The sequence below is a fragment of the Marmota monax genome, unplaced genomic scaffold, assembly GCF_021218885.2.
Source record: "Marmota monax isolate L192 unplaced genomic scaffold, Marmota_monax_Labrador192_F-V1.1 WCK01_AAM20220418_F8-fsc00034, whole genome shotgun sequence".
Classification (NCBI taxonomy): domain Eukaryota; kingdom Metazoa; phylum Chordata; class Mammalia; order Rodentia; family Sciuridae; genus Marmota; species Marmota monax.
Window position 1 is genome coordinate 108658 of NW_026693934.1, and position 18802 is coordinate 127459.

At 36.1% G+C, this 18802-nt stretch overlaps 1 protein-coding gene across 2 annotated transcripts in view; it reads right to left on the reverse strand.

The window, feature by feature from the left end:
• Nucleotides 1–321: 321 nt before the first annotated feature.
• Nucleotides 322–18802, reverse strand: part of Arhgap15 (Rho GTPase activating protein 15) — a 619786-nt gene continuing 601305 nt past the window's right edge. Inside the window, exon 14 of one of the 2 annotated variants that reach the window (XM_046463726.2) lies at nucleotides 322–687. In XM_046463726.2, coding sequence (XP_046319682.1) covers nucleotides 504–687 — 184 coding nt within the window. In that variant the 3' untranslated portion in view covers nucleotides 322–503. The remainder of the gene's footprint in view (nucleotides 688–18802) is intronic. The other variant, XM_058585366.1, reaches the window with a different exon arrangement.

The window sequence follows — 18802 nt, forward strand, 5'->3', positions numbered from 1 at the left end:
TACATTTCATAGTTATGGGCTTCTATCTTTCCATTTGCTTTTCCAGTGGACACATAGAAGTGTGGGGACATGCCTGTTGCAGCATGGATTGTGGGAAGGTAAACATGTGCACACATACCCATACTCTCAGCTATACTCACTCTGCACACCCATATCGACACATGCATGCCCTCACACCCCAAACCAGGAGTAGCATGGAGCTAGACTTCAGGGTTGTGGTAGTCCGCACATTACTTATGAGTATGAGACATGTAGGATGTACTCTCAGAGCGCTGGAAGGAACAGCAATGAAGGGGTTAATGTAGAACACGTATAGACAAATATTGTCAATTATTTTATTCAAATGTTTGGAACTTAAGCACAAAATCATCATTAAGTTTTCACAAAATGAGGCATCTGTCGCCTGAAAGGAAAAAAAAATATTTCAGAAATATGTTTACAGAAATGTAAAAATATTAGGCATCAAGACAGATGTGAACATATTCAGTAACTTGTCTTGTCTGTCAGTCTTCCTCTGAGTCGAAGATCTTACTGTACTCGCTCAGCATGAGCTCCGCTATCTGGTTTTGGTATACCATGTGTACTGCCATGTTCCCGCTTTCGTTTTCTGCTCGAAGAAGAGTGGGTCCAAATACAATCCCTAAGCTTTGTGTGGACATGAGGTTCTTGGAGGCTTTGGCCACTATCCTGTGGAGAGAGGGGTGAAGAAAAAAAGATTCTATTGGAAATGTGAAGTAAAATTGTGGTTCCTTTGCAATTAAATCTTTTTTAACTCTGGTAAAACAGAGTTAGAACACTTATAACATTATTTAATTATCTATATTTATTTCATGTTTTTCAGTGTGGAAGTAAAAAGGATACAGCATCTTATTGAAATTTTTATCCCCTGTATACCAGGCCATCTTGGGTGCTCAACAAATATTTGTGAAATGAATGAATAAATATTTTAAGCAGCAAAAATTTATTGTGGAATTATTAAGATTCAGCCTTTGAAATTCTTACAGTCAATGGAGAAGACAGGTGAGACATGTTTAAAATATATGTATCTGAACAATATTAATATAAAAATATATGCATAAGTAATAGTTGATGACAGACATAAAGACTGAGAAAAATTAAGTTTTTAATGATTAGAGTGAGTAAAGTTGTCCTGGCAAATGCTATCTGAAATGTTTTGTAGAGGAGCAAGGTTTTGAGACATTGAATTTTGTGGCAAAATTCTAAGTTTTTCTAGTCATTTAGACAGCCAATTTACCTCTTGCGTCAACAAAAGGCAGAATCCTATAGTGTTTGCACAGAAAAAGAAAAGAGTCCCATTTGAACCAAATAAATCTTTGCTTGTGTGCTGATTGTATGGAGAGCTGGCACACCAACAAAACACTGGGAGGTGGTTTTGTTAAGGGTCCTGCCTTTCCCGATCAACACAAGACTCCTAAAAGGAAAATAAAGCCTCCTTCTAAAAATCAAGGCTTAAAAAAATAATGTTTTCCTAATAGCTGGTGCTTACTTAGTTTTACATTATAATTCAGAATCATGAGGTTACAATGATGTTAAGAAAATAAGGAAATAAGGATGGCATGTAGAAAGACAAGGTGCTAAGAAACACTACACTCTGGACTTTACCAGAAAACCCAACCCAAGGGAAATACAAGCGAGGGCAAAGGAACACTTTATTATAAAACAGTGGGTTTTCTAGCCTTGGAGCTTAGCATGGACATTGTGGAATTGGTTGGACTTCAGAGAACTCTCCGTGTTTGTCCTGTGCAGAGCTACCTAGTTCCAAATCAGAGGAGACCTGCTTTATTTCTATCCCTGCACAAACCTGAATCTCCAAAGTATGTTATGATCCTGTTATAGTTTGGATTCAAAATGTCCCCCAAAAAGCTCTTGGGCTAGGTAATGCAGCAATGTTCAGAAGTGAAAATATTGGATTATGAGAGCTCTGACCACGTGAGTTGATTTATCATTTGATGAATTAATAATTTGGATGGATTACTAAGTACTACAGGTGGGGTATGGCTAAAGGAAGTAGGTAACTGGGGGTGTGGCTTGGGGACTATGTCTATTCCTGCCCCCCCCCCGCCCCGCCCCGCCAGCATCCCCTGCCCTCCCCCTCGGCTTATAGTCTGCCATGATCTGAACATCTTTTCTCTGCCACACCCTTTTTCCATGTTTCTGCCTTGGAGTCATTTGACCATGAACTGAATCCTCTAAAACTGTGAGCCAAAATAAATCAGCCCTCCACTAAGGGGTTCTTGTCATGTATTTTAGTCACAGTGATGAAAAGCAGACTAACACACATTTTTAGTCATATGGCTAAGGCCATGCTTTCTCTCTCCTTAAAGAGATTGAGAAAGACCAAAGCCATATGTGTATGGGCTTATACCTGCCCACAGAACAAGTTCATGGCACATAACACGGCCAATAAAAGTACTTAACCTATACTGACCCAGTAGTGATAATAATCACTATTGTTCTAAGCAATTTTATTGTCTCATTTAATCCTCATAAAAACCCCACAAAGTATATTCTATTATTCAGCCTATTTAAAAAAAAAAGCAGAGAGAGTAGTGAAATAGCTGCTGTCACATAGAGCTGAAGTTCAAACCCAGGAAATGTGGTTCCAACACTACTGGAAGCATCACTGCCAAGGTATCTGTTATGGCCTCTGGGTTTAATAACTGGCCTGACCTTTCACTGTGCTGCCTTCCACATGATTATAAGGTCCATCACAGGGTCTGAATTCTTATTCCTTGCTGCATAATTGTGATTGAAAGCCTTGTTATAATAGATTTATTGTGGGCAAACTGACTCAAATTTGGACTGAACATTCAAGATATTCTGTCTCACATTTCCCTTTTTCTTCTGATTTTATTGGAGAACATTTGTACCTGTGAGCATTGTTGGCATGGCTACATTTCTGGAAGGGATTTTCATATTTTTAGAGTATCAGTAAGTTATCAGAAACTTCAAATATAAAGTTTCCTTTGAAATATAAAAAGCTATGCCACTTTGCTACTTCATTTACCAAAAGCCTATAAAATTATGTAAGTATCCTCCTACCTATATAAGGGCAAATGAAGTGGGCTTTTACTCCCTTCAGCATGCCAATTACCTCAGTTTAAGATGTCTCTTAAGCCTCTCCTGGACAAGTGTATTATAAAAGCCATTAGTAAGATTCACTATAAAGGAAAAAGAGAGTTTTTTATATTAAATTAGTATTTTTCAATGATATGAACTCTGATTCCATCACAATAAAATATTTTTAAGGGAAAATATGGAGAAAAATAACATAAATAATCAATTGAGTAAAAAAGTAGTAAAAGTTGCCTTGAGGACTTTGACAACAGGTAGTAAAAGTCTAAACTGATAAGGATTTCCTATCAGGGAACAGGGCTCCCTGGTCATAAGCCATGGAAGAGGACACTTCAAAATGACATTTGGGATACTTGGGAGTCCAAAACTGAGTCATACTCAGAAAGGTAATGCTAGAAATTGGGGCAGATTCATGAGCAGATCATTGGAGGGGGCAGTCATGGCTGTCAGGAGGTTAGGGGTAGAATTTGTAATAGTCCACAGCATGGAGAAACCCAGGTGAATGAAAGTCTATCTCAGTTCTCCAAGGGGTCCCAGCTAGTGAAATGCAGCCCCTTAGAGGAAAGCAAGGAGACTGGAAGAGTGATGCAGCTGATAACTTTGCAGCTAGACTCTTTTTTTTCCTATTTCCTAAGAGTTCTTATATATTTTTTTCCTGCTTACAAAAACCTGGTTTTATAATCCAGAGCAAGGCCAAATCCAGAGGAGGGAATCAAGAAGGACTTTAAATAGAACAAAGAGAAGGAGACTAGAGATGCATGTTTGAGCCTCCATTTAAAAATGTTTTTTGACTGTCCTAGCCAATGGACCATGGAGGGGGACTCCCAGAATGGATTTCTGCCAATGCATCAATTTCCTGAATTTCCTGTACAAATAGTCATTTGTGTTTTTATACATGTGTAAATATGGAATAGTCATTCCACCTCAAGACTGTATTCTTTGTATCCATTTCTCTCACATTTTGCATATAATTTTAATAAAACTCTAACTTACAAATGTTTTAAAATAATCTTGTTCTATGCAAAATTTTGAAAATAACACATAGTTTTCTATTCTTGTTATATTTGCATTATCACAGATTAGATTTTCATAGCAGCTTTAAAATTTTTTTCCTTAGTTGGGAAAATAAAGTTACATCTAATCAGAGACAGTTACAAAAGAAAGCTAATTAGAAAATGCAGATGTGAAGTATATAGAGTATATGCTATCTTGCTTATTTCCTGTTACAAAATGAATGAGTATATGTGCATATTCATACATATTAATTTTCAATTATTTTTTGAATGTCAATAAAGCAACAGTTGTTATGTTGAGAAATAAATAAACTTTAGGTTAGAAAAGATGCTGAGAGTAGAAGTCACCAATTACTGACCCAAGTGATACATGTTGAAAGTCACACACATTCTCATATTAAAGTTTAAGTTAGATGAGACCCATTCATAATAGACTGTGTGGATACATATCTAGTGAAGAAGACTATCAAATTGGCAAAATGTATCTAGGAAATGTATTAATGCTGCTAGAAACTTGTAACGTGAACTTACTTATTCTTTACCATGCTAGACTCCCAAATCATTAAGTTGTTGATTTAGGACCACATAAGGAGTCAAGAATAATTTCAAAAGTATAGTTGGAATACTATCCTAAAAATATTTATATTTCTTGTTTTTCTTTTCTTTCTTTTGTTTTTATCTTCCATCACAGATACCATAATTTCCACTCTCACTGTGGGGACCTGCTGGGCATTGCGAGTGCCATTTTTTCTAAAGGCTTCAACTAGTAAAGCATATACAGAAGAAAAACAAAGTCTACTGAAAGAAATAAAAGCCTGCATGGCTTTTATTCAATCTAGTATCTAAGGACGAAAATTCTCAAAAACAGTGAGTTGGACTTCTGGTAGGGTACCCTGCAGTTGAATTGTATTATTGGAGGGGAAGGTCCAATTCAGAAACCAAACATGTTTTGACCATGATTTGGGCAATACTTCCAGGTCAGCTTTAACTAAAGTTCTGTGAAACACCATATCTTTGACATGCTTCATGAAAATGGCATTCCAAATAAAAACTTTGGAGAAAATTATGTGCCATTTTTTTCTTTTTGGAAACTCAAAACACACAAAAGCTTCATAAAGGTTCTGAAAAGTCCTATAGAAAAATATCCCTGTTCATCTTTATTTAACTTGTATCTTCTGTAACTTACTTAATGTTGTACATCAATTCATTCTAGTGAGTGACACAGAGGAAATACATTAGAAAATTCTGCTGTAGTGTGATTTCCTAAGGGCCTACAACATATGATTCCAAAGTGTTATGAATTTTACCCCCTTTTGTCACACTGATTTCATATCTGTAGCAGCTAACTCAGAATGATGTCACTTGTGATCATTTCTGGTCAGTTTTATTCTTCTGGTGGGAGTTAGAATTCACTGATCCTTAAACATCATGAAAGCATTATCAATTCTGAGCAACAATTAAAACTAGTTTCAGTAAAAATTCATCTTTTATGACAAAACAAAAAATGAGGTAAAAGAAAAAATCTGAGTGAGAAATATAAGGGCAAAGATATGGCTGAGATAGTAACATACAGTGAATTGATAAATGGGTAAGAAGGTAAATAAAATTTAGATTTTTAATCAATATTTGCAAATTATTCTTAACGTACGCTTACCCACCATTAATTTATTCCCAAGAGACCCTATAGCAAAGATACCTATTCTAGGGAACATAATGAACTCAAAATATAATGCCTGTGAATGCTTTACTAAAAAGATCCCAAGCTGAAAGTTTTTTTTTTTTTTTGAGAAAGGTTATTTATTAATACTGCTTAGTTTTATACAGCCTGACAAAACATATAATTATGATTTTATGAATTTGTTTATGAAATAGTCACTTGATATATATTCATTGTAAAAGCAATTCTTATACTGCTAAGTAAACTTCAAGTTTATAAAATCTTGAAATGGGTAAGTATTCATTTTTCTGGCAAGAGTTGTAAAGTGATATACAGTTTATAGCATAAAAAAAGAAGAGGAAATGCTAGAGCTACTTTTTGTCAGACCCAAATGAAAGGAGCAATGATCCATCAATTTAAGATTATTTTAGAAACAATCTACAATCCAGTGCTATGGATGTTGAACCCCAGACCAAAAAGAAGAGGTGGGGGGGGGGTGGAGAGAACAAGGGGGAGAAAAATAAAACCAAAAACCCCAATCCTATCAGAAAGCTATGTGCTAGGTAAGTTTTTCCAAAAGTGAGCTGAATTTCTAACTCAAAGAAATTTTAATAGCATAAAATCACAACCAAAAAAAACCCCAAAAGACAGAAACTGAAAGAGAGCTTTATGAGACAACTAAAAGTTAAGGTGGAATTAAGAAGACCAAAGCATTTAATAATAGTCTCAGTCCAATAAGATATACGAATGCAAACTTCTTTTAAGTTTGTGCTTTGTTGTTACCATAGTGACTTGCAAAGGACATTGAGAACCACCTAATTGCCTGCAGGACAATTCTCAAGTTATAGAGGTGTATTATAAATGTTCTTCTCCCTATCTGTGGAATGCTGTGATTTTTTTTTAACATACATAACTTGAGAATGGCTTTATTGGAATGAAAAAAAAAACATGATGGTAAATGTATTCTTGCCATCAGGTCACACCTGGCTTTCAAAATATAGCTCAGCCACTGCATGCAAAATGTTAATTGTGACTTTGACCACTTAACTGAAGAGAGGCTGTTAAAAATAGAATAAATTTTCAATATGCTCAACTTATGTTTCTTATGTGCTGTAACTATTTTGGAGGGATACATGCTAACCATATGCTTGCCTACCCTCAAATTTGCACAAACTATACTGCTGTCTGCACTGGCCTTTTTATAAGAATTGGAAATTATCAGAAATTTCACCTTATCCCTTAAAGTGTTAGTTGTATGTCAGAATAATGTTTAAATATTACAAAATTGGGAGAGCCTTTATGAAGTGTTTTTACATTTAACATCAATGTGTTTCAAGGCGACTATTCACAGATGATTCAGCCACTTTTATATGTCAATCTATAAAGCAATCAGCTTAAACTAATTGTAGCCTTCAATTTTATATCTAGATATTATATCATTATTATTTTCTAAAATAAGCTTAAAACCATCATCCTAAATGGAAGTTATTGCTATATTTTGACATTTTCCTTTTAAATAATCTTTAAAGCCATGCATATATAATTCTTTCAAAGTACATTATAGAAAAGGAGACTTATGTAGCAATTGCATATTGATAACTAACATGCTCTGATTTTTTATTTATTTATTGAACCACTTTGCACTAATTTCAGTGCAGAAGACTGAAACATTTTCAATTATTTACTTGTTTCACATTTATATTGTTAGACATTATGGAAATGTCCTGAAGCACATTTACAACAATATTCAGATTATCTAATAAGATATAAGAACTGAAAAGTTAAAAAGTGAATAGCTCATAGATTTCAATTAATGACCTATTTCTAGTTGAAATATGTATTCTGTAAGGTAACAACAATGACAAATGGAAATATCAGAGCCAAACCTCTGACATACTATATACCAAAAAGGAACATTCACATTACTTACTACTTATTGAATGTCTTATATGTGCTAATCCCTGTGCTTCAAATATATCAGTGTTCTAAAAAGCAGATTTAAAAATCAGCCTTAACCTTTTTTATTATAAAATAACATTATTCCATTTAAAAAACATTTGAAAAGTTTATTAGAAAATAATTTTTAAAAAGCATTGATAATTCGATGTAAGCATTTATTGTTTCATAAAAATTTATAGGTACCCACCACTTGCTGGACACCATTCTGAATGTTGGGGCAGTTGCAATGAGTGAAATAGAGTCATTGCCTAGATTAAGCCTGCACAGTCCTCCCTATCCAGAGGTTTCACATCTGTAGATTCCATCAAGTGCAAATTGAAATTACTGGAGAAAAACCTGTGTTTGTGTTGAATATGCATAGACTTTTCCTTGTCACTTTCTCCTAAGCAATATGGTATAACAACTCATTTGCACAACATTACATTGTATTAAGTTTTATAAATAATCAAGGAATAATTTAAATGATTCAAATGATGTACATAGGTTATATGCAAATATGATATAACTTTACAGAAGGGACTTGAAGACCCATGGAGTTTGGTATCTGTGGGGGATTCTGGAGCCAATTCTCCTGGGTATTCAGGAGCCATTAATCTTGTGGGAGAAAACAGACAACCAATATTATACTATTCACAAATGGGATTTCAGGTGCTGAAGTACTTGGGGAAAAAAAAAAAACTAAGAAGAGAAGTTGTAGTTCTTCCACTGATCCTGGGGATACTTTTAAAAATCCTGATGGCCCAGAAAGTGTCCTCAGAAATTCCTGTCTTCTTAGTATGGGCAGGGCCTGGCTGCTTCCACTTCCAAGTAGTACCCTAATAAACAGAGAGTGCTGAAAAGTGCAGATAGGATGCTCAGAGAACACACCTTAAGGAAGGAAGTCCTGCTTAAATGCACAAATCAGAGGAAGGAGAATTCCAGGCTGGAATTAGTAGGTATAATGCCTCAGTGGTGAAGCTGTGCTTGGTGATTTGAGAAGCAGGGAACAGCATATAGTGTGGTTGCATGCCAAGAAGAGAGAGGAGGGAGGTAAAAGATACTGTGAGGGACTGGGGGGCCTTGGCAAGGATTTGGGATTTAATTCTAAATGTGATATTCTCGGGATTTGAGCAAAGGAATGACATTACTAACCTTTAGATGATGCAAATGTTTATATAATAATATAAAAAGTATATAATACTCTATATAATTTTCTTTATTTAATACTTTTTATGTAACTCTGTATCCATCATTTTCACTTCTAACATGAATAATTCTATGTCATATGTATGTTATATATTTACATAATATATACATATAAAATATGTATAATACATATTAGTCATTACCTCATGTGAGACAGAATGGATTATTCCCTATGATTACTTAGAATAAGTAAGATTGTAAATTAATAAAAATATTTCCATTTACTCTTTTTTGCAAATTTTGGAGCATTTGCAACCAGGGGCAAATTTAGTTTTCCTCCCCTCCCAACCACCCTGAGGTATTTTGCAAAATGGAGAAATTTTTGAAGGTTATGACTGGTTGAGATGGCAAATTGCTAGTGGCATCCAGTGGGCAGAGGCAAAGGATACTGCTAAACATTGTAAAATACTCAGGGCAGTCTCCTACAGCCAAGAATCATCAGGCTTAAAATGATAACAGTATGCTAGGCATAGTGGTACACACCTGTAATCCCAGCAACTCAGGATGTGGAAACAGGAGTATACCAAATTTAAGGCCAGCCTCAGCAACTTACTGAGACCCAGTCTGAATATAAAAATAAAAAAAGGGTTGGGGTCGGGGTAGCCCAGTGGTACAATGCCCCTGAGTTCAACCCTAGTGCTAACAGGGAAAAAAAAAAAAAAGGCGTCAAGAGTAGTACTGTTGAGAAACCTTGCCTTAGGGTGAAAAAGTAGATCCATGGTTCTCCAGCATTTCTGATCATGAGAGTAATTGGGAACACATACTGAAATGGAGATTGCTGGGCTTCCAGATTTTTGGTTCAGCAAGTCTGTGGAGGTAAATTGCACTCTCCCAAGTTCCCAGGCAGTATACACACTCCTGCTGGTCAGGACCCACACCTTGAGAACCAGCAAGGATGACTGAGTCCTGACTCTTGTTTCTTAAGACGTGATAAGATGTGGGAAGGCCTATTAATCTTGTTAATATCATTATCATTTGGTATTATTCTTTAAAAAGTAATTACCATAGGTGCTTCTTTGAATTTAGGAAATGGAGAAGTCAACAAAAGCAAGTAAGCAGTTGCATGCATTTCCCCTTTTGTGAGTATCTCCTCCCCCTTTCCTATTGAGAATGTATACTTTTGTGGGTTTAATCAATTTTATTTATTGCATAAAACAAAATTAATGCATGGTTTTAAAATATATAATAATAAAAAATTAGATTATCTAGAGTAAAAAGTAAAACTCCCCTTGTATCCTAATGACTTCCTTCATAATAACTATAATTAACAGATGGGTGCTCCCTCCAGAGAGTTTTTACTTACCTGTTTATTCATCTGCCAGCTTATCTATTATCTATCTGAATAAATAATTTATATAAGATAGGTATATGATGATATATAATACATATGTGTAATTTTTCCTTTTTATAAAAAGTGAAATAATAAAATAAATTATGATATAATTTTTTCTCTTAACTATATATCACAGGCATCGTTCCAAGTCAGTACATATAAAAATATCTCATTCTTTTTAAACAGTTGTTACATTTCATAGCATGGAAATACCTAAATGCATTTAACCATTTCCCTGCTGGTGGTCTTTCAGGATGTTTCTAATTCTTTGCAATTAAAGACAATACTACAATGAACATCCTTGAATCTATTGATTTCTGAGATTTTATGTGTTGAAAAGAGTAATTTTTCAGTATTCTTAATATACTCTCCCAATTCTTTTTTCCTTAATTTTACTTACTTCAATTTTTATCTAGTCATATTTAGTATTATTTCTTTTGAAATTTTTATCCTTATGTTTATCATTATAAAATTCATCATTAAAAGAGATCAGATAAATATCATCAAAGTCATCTCCTAGATTTTTTTAAAAAAGGATGTAATTTTTAATACAGCCTCAATTTACCTTACATATATTTTAGTGGATGAAATGTGATGGTCATACAAATTTATATTTTCCCCAAAGCTAGCTTATTTCTGTAATAACATTCATTAAATAAGCCCCCATCCCCATTGATTTGTGATGCTACCTCTCTTTTGCACAATTTTCTACACTCACAGCTACACATACTTTTGGTACATCTATTCCACTATGATCCCTGTGTGTATTTTAAACTAGTACTTCGCTGCTTAAATCAACGTAACTTTATTATACTCCATCAATATTCCTCTTTCCATTTTTTCTTTATAAGTGAAAAAACTTCCAGATGAAAATTTTCAGATGAACAAAAATGGGACCAAGAAAGATTGTGTAATTAGATCAAAATCATGTAGAAAGTAAGTGGCATGTCTAGATTAAGATGCAGATCTCTGATACTCTGGGATATTGATTTTTTTTCCCCCTGCAAGGTAGTAAAATCCAAGAATTTTGAGTTTGAAATTAGGAGGCTTCCTAATAGTAAGCCCTGAGGAAGATATGGGAGACACGTGAATCAGTCAGCAAACAGTCTTGGGTGATATATTCTGATATGTTGATCTCCTAATTAACATCCAAGGCTATATCTACACAGATAACAAGAGTGTTCAGATGGAAGAAAAACAAAATTAGTATTTATTACTTATTCCCTCCAGATTCATACAGTTTTTGAAGCTTTTGAAGCCATTCATTTCCATTGTGAATGGAAATGATAAGAGAATTTCAACTATAGCTTCTCTTAGGTGTTTCCCTTGAGGATTTTTTAGCCACTGAACCACATGCCCAGCTCTTTTTTATGTTTTATTTTGAGACAGGGTCTCCCTGAGTTGCTTAGGGCCTCACTAAATTGCTGAGGCTGGCTTTGAACTTGTGATCTTTTTGCCTCAGCCTCCTGAGCCTCTGGGATTACCGTATCCGGCTCCCTTAAGTTTTAAAATGGCTTTGGATATCCACATCTGACCAGCTCAACATCAAAAGAAGTCTTAATTTTGTTTCCCTGAGCTCTGCTGATATACCAATAACCACCCATAATATCATCATCCTGTACGACACTGCTCAAGAGCACATAGAGGAGACAGGCTATGAAATAGATCATCACATTCTGGGGGTATTTTTTAGGAAGAAAACAGTTATAATAGGCTAGTATTGTCTACCTGAGTTTTCCCAACCTAACAGTTTAGTAATAGTAATAGTAACATTTTATTCAGAGTATCGAGTGTGGCACATGGATCAGCATTAATTAAGCCAAACAGAGTAATGCGCCTAATTATATGATATTAGTGGGAAATATAGTACTTAAATATTTAAATATTTGCCTCGTTATGTTAGATAAACCTAAAAGGAATACTATCTGTATGCAGAGTCAGAATTCTTCAACCTCTCTTTTATTTTTCTTTTTATGAGTGAAGAGTTACTTTACATCCATTAAGAGCATCTACATAATATCCTTGGCAGTTTTCTGGAAAGTTGTCTCCTTATTTAAGAGGTTCCAGAACATTTGAAAGAGAATCAGTCTCAGTTTTGGTATCATCATTCTTTGGTCCATTCTTAATTTTACTTGCTGAGGCCAGGCAAGGTGGCACATGCCTGTAATCCCAGAAGATTGAGAGGCTGAGGCAGGAGGATTGGGAGTTCAAAGTCAGCCTCAGCAATTTAGTAAGACCCTAAGCAACTCAGTGAGACACTGTCTCTCAATAAAGTACAAAAAGGGGTGGGGGGGCTGGGGGATGGGGCTCAGTGGTTATGTGTCCCTGAGTTCAATCTGCAGTACCAAAACCAAAACAAAAAAAAAATTTTTTTTTTTTAAGATACTTTCTATGGTGACTTGACTTTGAGAGGGACCCTATAAGCCTCATCAAGCACCATGGTAAATGTGCAGAATTAGGTGATTCTAAAAGGAAGTGTGAAGGACTGAGGTGTTTGGTTTGGGAAAAAGCAGCTAGGGAAGCCAGGTTGACTGAAGGCAGACAGCCATGGTGTTGAAGGAAAAGCAGTTTGCCCTGTAGTTCTATTAATAGAACTGGTCCAGAGACAGGTCACCTTTGTATGAACTTAGTCTTGTGAAAATACAAAAGGTGGCTTCAAAACAGTAATGGTTTCATATTTATTATAGAAAATTTATTTAGAAAAAATTATTTAGAAAATGCTGACAAGTCAAAGCAAGAAAATAAAAGTCACTCATAATTCTACCACTCAGATACAATGTCTACTAATATTTGGTATAAATTTTCTTCTATAAATACTGGAGCAGTAGTAGAAACATCATTTCAAAGTTGTTAAATATTTTACACATAAAATGGCCATGAGTTCCTATCAGGAGAAGAATTCAGCCAGGACTTTTGAGATTCCTGAATTGGATGGTAGGTTGAATGACTTTTGAAGCGTGGTTTGGGCTTCCAGATTAATGATAAGAGAATGGACATACTGGAAAAGTCAAAGTACCACTTGAGAAGAAGTAGGATAATATATAATAACTAATTGCTTCAATACAAACAGTTTTAAAAGAAAAAAATGTAATAACTAAGGTATCTGCCCCACCCTTTCTTATACTTCTTGTCATTCTCTAGGATTTAGCCAGCAGCATTTATGGCTTCAATAGAGGGGTGAGACAGCAGAAAGGCAGATAAAGTGCTTTTGATTTTTGCAGCAGCGCAGGTATTTGAATTGCAAAGGACTGTGCCTTTGAGTTTCAAAAGCCTACATGCCAAAGAACTCAGAGCCACAGTCAGCATAAGGTCTAATCCCCTAATTGCAGATTGGAGGATCTATGATGAACCAAGCTACCCCGCTACTGCCAGACTAGGGAAAGATTTTCTGGACTAGGGGAGGAGACCCAAGGAGACTTGAGACTTTGATGAGGTCTCATGAAAGTGGCTCAGTTCCAAGTCTTTTTTACTCTCCCTTCCTGCATATGTAGGCTGGTAAAAGGTATGAGATTTCTGAGATAAGATATATCCAGATATTTTTCTCCTAGGGAAAAACCTAGTGATATAGCAAGATTCCAGAGTTTCCCATGCCAAGTATATCAGGAACAATTAAATAGAAATTGCTGCCTGGTAGAGATAGGCGAAGGTGGCCTAAGGGATTTACAGAATACTGTATCACATGAAGAGTGAGTGACTGAAACCCAGACCCAGATCAGAAGCTGGAGATAATGACTGAAACCAGAAAGGAATGAGCCCTGTCCTACAGAGGTGGCAAAGTCAGCCACTTTCTGCTCTGTTATTTCTGCTCTGTTAATCTGCCTTATTATCTTTCTTTAGCAGTATGTAAACATCTCAGGAACAAGATCTTGGTCTGTTTCTGCCTAGTGCTGTATCTCCAGACCAAGGTTTGTATTTGGCTCATAGTACTAGGTGCTCAATAAATATTAGCTGAAATATCATATAAACAGATGCCCTCCCTGCCCTTGCCTCCAGATGCTTAGGCTGTACACAGACTTCCAGGAAAAAAAAAAAAAAAAAAAACAAAAACAACAACAACAACAAAAAAAAAAACACAAGAGCAATCTGCAAGATAATCTGAATTGATTGAAAGGTAATAATAATAATAATGGGTTTTTGAGAAAAAAATTATATTCTTGCAAACTGAGTTTTTTATCTGCTCTGAGAAAACTAGAACATGAAGCTGGAAATTAAGAAAGAGATTATTTCTTGAGGCTTTGTTAAGGAACTGTAACTGTTCAGTGTCTTTTCCCTTCCTATATGATATATGATGATCAGTTTCCAGCATGTACTCAGTTTGAAAGAAACTGGAAAGAGTAGATTAGAATAGAGTGTAATTTTTCATCTGGTTTATACTTTTAGATGGTTTGAAATTAAAGATCATGAAACTATTTTTCTTGGCCATCTAAAATATGACCGTCACATTCTATTTTAGGTAAAATGTTTGAAAATTTTTAGAAATACAAACACTTTCACAACATATTCAATACTTTGCTCAAAGATAGAAAACTATTTAATTTGCCTTTACACATACAAATTTATTGTGCATACTGTGATAGAGAAATTAAAAGAGAATTTCTGAGTATGTCCTTATAAATACAGATGTTGGGTTAACCTGATTCTATCACCCTGGTCACATACATCTGTGATCACCCATTGTAACATGGTCTATGAACAGGATGACATGTCTCATTTTATTTTTTTAGAATCACTACCAAGCATTATACTGGGCCTCACCAAAGCTTAGTATCCAGGCTGCTAAGGGACATTGTTATGTCAATCAATTTGATAGTGATGGTGGCTACTTTGTATCAGAGATGGGCCACATAGAACCCTTTCCAAAGAAAGCCTTCCTGCCTGGTTGTGGTTTTAGCTGATGGCCTCCAGTTGTCTTTCTTTCTTTCTTTTTTCTTTTCTTTTTTTTTTTTTTAGGCTTTTTCTCCATTGCAATGTGCCATGCTGCTTAAGGGCACTGAGATCTCACTATCAATATAAAAGCTGGATTATTCCCTACCACTGTGGAACAGCTCTGATCAGCTCCAGGTGCTCCAGAGCTCCCTGTGCATCTGGACAGGGCGTTTTTGGAATCACGAGTCAGTTTAACTTATTTCTCTACTCAACCCTGCTGCCATCTCCTCTTCTCTCAGGGAATAAACTTCAATAAATACCTTCCATGTCATACTCTGTTTCAAGGTCTTTCTGAGGAACATAACCTGTCATTGTTATTTCTAGGAATGATCAAAAAATCTAGCAATAATATGGAGATTCGAAGTCAGCTGCTACCTGACTGGTAAAGAGGAATTCAGCAACAGTGGCAGGGGGACTGCCAAGTGATCCTTGCACAATGGGTGACAGCCCAATTGTTAAAACCCTTACTAATGGTGATTCTGGGGTATTATAGCTGTGGAGGAGACTAGCTGGTATAATGCATGAGATATTTAAAAATAATAATGAACCGGGCACAGTGGCACATACGTGTAATCCCAAAGGCTCAGGAGGCTGAGGCAGAAGGATCATGAGTTCAAAGCCAGCCTCAGCAACTTACTGAAGCCCTAAACAACTCAGTGGGATCCTGTCTCAAAATAAAATACAAAAACAAAAGGGGGTGGGGGTGGGAATGTGGCTCAGTGATTAGAGCACCACTAGGTTCAATTCCCAGTATCAAAATAAATAAATAAATAATGGAAAATGTGGATAGAAACTACAAGAACAATGAAACCGAAGAGCTCTTTCTTTGCACCACCAATACTCTACAAAAATTTGTGATTATAGGAGGCTTTCCTCTCTAAATTAAGGATGACTATAGGAGAGCACATTACAGAACTAAGTTTACTGATAGCAACAGGGATCCTAAGACACTGAAATAATATAGGCTAGGGATGGGGCTTAATTGTTAGAAGCAGGTAGACATAATTTTAATAATAAGCAGCAGAACCTGAGGGGAAGCCAAGAGGACCTGATTCACAGAGTCATGAAGATGGTTAATAGAACATGGCATTCTCAGGAGCAAAATAAACAGGCAGCTACTAAGGATGCTCTTCTGTTTATATCATTGTATCATAATTATCCACCCAATTGCAATATTTTAACTGCTTTCTGGGCACTTGGGCTTCTTAGGTCCAGGGACCATCAGTCAAGGTAAGAGTCATTACATAGGCAGATGTAATTAACCTGATCAAGTGAAGGAGGTAGGACTGCTGTTACACAACAAAGACAGGGAACAGCATATGTGGTACTCAGATGGTCCACATGGGGCCTCCACATCCTCTGCTGCCCAGCTGTAGTTGTGATGGTTGATGGGCAGGGCAGAAATTCTTTCCTGAGAAGACATGGGGAACATTGGACACCTTGTGGATGAGGGTCTGAGTCACTGCACCTCTTCAGCCATCACGACTAGCAGAAGCCATCACTGAGGGTAAAGGGAAGGAACTTAGATTAGTTAGTGGGGGAATAAGACAATGAGCTGAGCTGAGGTCTAACTTCAATTGTTGGTCTTTTTATTCATCCTTCTAAATTTTTCTTTTTTCTTAAACACTATATTTGGAAGAGGGACTCCTGAAGTCCTGGGAGAGCTACTTCCTAAACATACATAAAAAAAAGGTACAAAGGGTAGACTATGGTGGTCATGAGATATGCTGCCTGGGTCTGTCTTTAAGGAGGGACTGTGGTCAGATGCTAGAAGTTCAATCAGCAGACAGCTCCAGTTATCAGCCCTATAGGGCTGGCTCCTTGGAGATGGTTCATGACCAATGACTGATGGCAATGACTGTACAAAGGTCAAGCCATTTTTGGACCTGGTAACAACTGTGTTGTGCCTAGATGCTCCAGAGCTCCTATAAGGTGTCCAGATTTTGTTGAGCCCACATCACAGACTTTACATTCTTCCCCACCCTGCTCCACCTCTCTTTCCACTAATGTTAATAGATACCTATCCCATGTTAATACATAACCTGAGCCATGTTAAATTCAACCTGCATCCGCAGCCATAAGCTCTAGGAAATCAGAGCATCTAATGGAAAGAAAATGGATTTGTGAAAGAGAAGACTTGGAATTTCTTGGTCATTCCTTTCCACTTTGAATTCATGCTGTAACTTCAACAAAGCTGGATAAAACCATCATGCTATATCTGTATAGTACTTTATATTTTCCAAACTTGTTCTGGTCACTGTAGGGCTGGGAGTCTCTATACACTCTGCATGTTAATATCTGTGGCTTGTTCAAAAGTGTATCAAGGTCTGGGACTCACCCACAGAGACTGTTGCATTGGACTGCAGTGAGGCCTGAGTGTTTTAAAAGCTCTGCATGTGATTCTGTTGTCTATGGGGGGAAAGAATCACTGCTTTAGGGAAAAGCAGCAATTTGGAATCTCAGAATCTTAAGCTCTTGTTCTATGGGTGGTGATAGAAGAGTTCTATCAGTTCTTGGAGCCTCAGAGTCCCCATTTAGAAAGTGAAGTTAATGGCAAAAAGGACCCATGGATTCTTAGATTAAAAGTTTGTGAAAACCCTTTGTAAATTAGAGAAAAGTTAATTTTTCTTACATGTGATTGATTACCTTTGCTTCTGTCGACTGTTATTTTATAAAGGAAGAAAGGGAGATGAGGACTAACTGGTTTTCCACTCTGACTAGAACCTTTCAAAAAGGGAAGAGATTCTAATTTGAGAGTCTAAGGTTGAGGCCCAGATGTTTAGTTTCTAAACAGCTTCACAGATGAACCCGGTGCATGGCTAGGTTTGGGGACTTCTTGGTTAAACAATTTCTGTAGAGTTTTGTGTACGCTTACCCACACTTAGTTTTCACTTTTCCCCATATTGCCTACATGGAAGTTATATAATAGTACAGATAAAAGGTACTTTGAATTTAAAAATATTATATAATTATAATATATTATGATTATTAAGTGTTAAAATAATTACTCCTATCCCATTAGAGCCAAATTAAATGATTTGTGATCTTTTAGTAAGTAAAGGGTGAAACTGTAGGTAACATAAGCTATATTTGAGATTACATAAACCAAGCATAAATTAAACAATGTGACATCAGGGCTGAAATAATGTAAGCAAGCACCCAATGAAACATCTAAATGAATTCAGAGTAACACACTATTACCTACTGCTATCCTGTCTCAAACATGCTGACTTAATGTGGCATCATGAAGGAAGAAAATGCAAGGAAAATAGAGAAACAAAGATCATTTTAGTATGATCATGACAAGGCCATTCATATTTCTCTTATAGCCTGGAAACAATTTCATACTTATTAGAAGATGTGACCTTTAAGTGTTCCTTACTTGCACAAAGGCAAATATTCTAGAAGTCCCATGTTAGCGGGTGGAGTCATCTGTCCTGCCAGCTTTCGATTGGAGGCTACTGCAGGGAGAATGCAGACTGGAGTTGAGCAAATGTGTTACTTATTCTTTACATTTCCAGACTTTGGGGTAAGCTCTCTTGACAGCTCCCTGATTTCTTTAACACAGCAAATCTTTAATCAGTCTAGATATGTTAAAATGTGATTTTTACAGTGAATTGACCTGAGTTGAGT